Genomic DNA, 2,617 nt, shown 5'->3' with positions numbered 1-2,617 from the left:
TAATAGCCTGTTTGCCCAAACTTTTTTCTTGGCCAAAAGTATTTTTTTGTCAAAAGTATTTTTTTCCCCTCAAAGTTAAGGAGTTTGGCCAAGATTTTTGAAAGAAAAAAGTGCTTTTGAGTAGAAGCAAAAGAAGCAGAAAAAGTAGTTTCTCCCCTAAGTACTTTTTTGAAAATTACTTTTGAGAAAAATACACTTAGAAGTACCTTTTAACAACTTGACCAAACACTAATTGTTGATCAAAAGTGCTTTTCAAATTAATTAGCCAAACACAAATTATTTCTCGCCAAAAGTACTTTTTGAAAAAATACTTTTGAAAAAAACACATCTCAAAATAAGTAGATTTTAAAAGTTTGGCCAAACGTGCTATAATAATTCTTCATAAATTAATTGGACAACCCTAGTCCAAATTGAGTGTGTCGGGTCTTCAAAATATGTTATAGGCCCAATAATTAAAGCCAATCAGCATCAACTTGACAACATGAACAGACATGGCGTTTTCCTATAGCTTCTCTACTTCACAATCTCGGTAAGACAAGTGCCCCAGAAAACGAAAAGAGAAAAAAGATGAAGCTCTCACTGAAACTTCAAGACCAATCTCAACCCCAAAACCACCAAAAACAACCACAAACTCACCCTCTTCTCCTCCGTGCCAAAATCCCCATTTCCATTTTCAACCTTCCTTTCCTTTCTTGCTTCTCCACTACCACCCACCACCCTTCTGATCTCTCCCTTGCTCTTGCCACCAACTTCTCTTCTGGTCCCACCCTTAAACTCTCCTACTCCACTGCCTCCCCTACCGCAACCACCCACCCCACCCACCCCACCCCTCCTTTAACTCTCACCCTCAAATCTGGAATTGGGGTTTTTGGGTCTCCCAAGAACTCACCTTTAGTCATTTCTGCTAACTTTTCCTTTTCCCCTCTTCAACCCAATCAAAATCCCACTTTTACCCTTCTCTTCAAACCCCAATTGGGTTCTTTTTCACTTCGTAAAAGCACTACTTCTGACCCGGATTCTAATTCTAGTGTTGTGGGCAAGCAGAATGGTGATGGGAATTCATTTGGGTTTGTTCCTTTGGAGAGGCCATCTAGTTTTAAGGACTTCTCAGTGGAGGATTATGCTAAAGATTCTGTCTTTAAGGGGATTGCTGTGATGGCTAAAACAGAAATGCCTTTGACGAAAAGTGTGACGATGGATTGTCGTTGGGGTGTGAATTTCCCTAAGGATTTGGGGAACAGGATGCCGTTTTTAAGTGTGAATAAGATTGGGATTAAGAGAGTTGATGAAGTTAAGGAGGTGAAGGAGAAGAAGGACGAGAATTTAGGCGAAACGGAGCTGTTGAAAGGTATGTGTTTTTGGATGAAAAAGGAGCTGGAGATGCTGCAGAGAGAGAATAGAGAGATGAAACATAGGTTTGAGGAAACTACGATGGGGACTGCGGTTAGGCATGGTGCTGGTGAGAGAGAGTTTGTAGGTGTGCAGGTGGTTGAGAATTCGAATTCAGGGGGATTTGAGGAGTGGAGGAATAGGAGGAAGAGTGGGGGAGAGAATGCAAAGAAAGAGGTGAAGAAGAATGCTTCGGATGGGAATCGGGCTAGTGATGTTGAGAGTGAGTTGCAGAAAGCTATTAGGGCTGCTTCTTCAACGTGAGGTTTGAATTGTCTGCTAATTAGCTCGAGTAAATAGTTAATGATTACTTTCTTTCCTGGTATGCAATGTATATGTGAATGAGCTTGCTGTAACTTAAGCGTGATACCTATCTCCTTCAGGAGGGTTAGATTGTTGAGGAATTTATAGTTTTGCCTCTCTCTCTCTCTCTAGATTATTGGAAAGGCTTCAGGTCCTCCTCTTGCAAGTACAGTTTCGAATTCTATATAGATTTACGATTGGTTTTCCATTTTATTTTCCTTTTAAGTTCATATAGAAGTAACAAGAACATCTGAATATAAACTGAGGGATTGTAGTTGTTTTGGTTTTTTGGTAGACTTAGCATATTTTCACTCGTAAAATTGGGGGAAAAAAGGAGCATATCAAACATGAGCATGCTTGTAAGACAAGGACATAAGCTACTAATATATGATATTGGGAGTACTAAGTAAAGCGAAGCTGATTTTTATGGTAAACCAACTTGAGGAAATGTACGAGATTGAATTACAAGACAATAAGATGTTTGTTGACTAAATCTACTAGTTGCGAAAACAAGTATTAGAAAATGTTGAGCTTCATCTTCATTTATTCCCTGTTGGAAAGCGATGTGACATATGTATAGTTGAAGTATCTATACCTTGCATTTAAGTATTTCCTATCTCTTAACAAAAAGCATCTCTTTTCTCGTTTTTGTAGTAAATAGAGATGACTACATTTGCTTCTTTGCTCATTCTGTTTGTGAGTTTATGTAAAGCCTTTCATCATGCATAGATTTCTATTAACAAAAAGTAGTACCTAAACATTATAATAGTAAAATAGATTAGAAGTTCAATTGTGGGCTCATACTATGTCTATGCTAGAAAGATATGGGTTTGATTGAAAAAATAAAGGTTTAGGATGAGATCTCTCCTCACTAGAGAAACACTAGTGGCTTGGATCAGACAGCTGCTAACACGCAATCTCTGTA

General features: G+C 38.5%; 1 protein-coding gene across 1 annotated transcript; it reads left to right on the top strand.

The window, feature by feature from the left end:
* Positions 1–567: 567 nt before the first annotated feature.
* Positions 568–1,653, top strand: LOC104088207 (uncharacterized). The gene has a single exon (XM_018768101.3). The coding sequence runs from the start codon at positions 568–570 to the stop codon at positions 1,651–1,653; it is 1,086 nt and encodes a 361-aa protein (XP_018623617.1).
* The last annotated feature ends 964 nt before the right edge of the window (positions 1,654–2,617 follow it).

This window comes from Nicotiana tomentosiformis, chromosome 6 (genome assembly GCF_000390325.3).
Source record: "Nicotiana tomentosiformis chromosome 6, ASM39032v3, whole genome shotgun sequence".
Lineage (NCBI taxonomy): Eukaryota > Viridiplantae > Streptophyta > Magnoliopsida > Solanales > Solanaceae > Nicotiana > Nicotiana tomentosiformis.
This window is presented reverse-complemented; position numbering and strand designations above follow the sequence as displayed.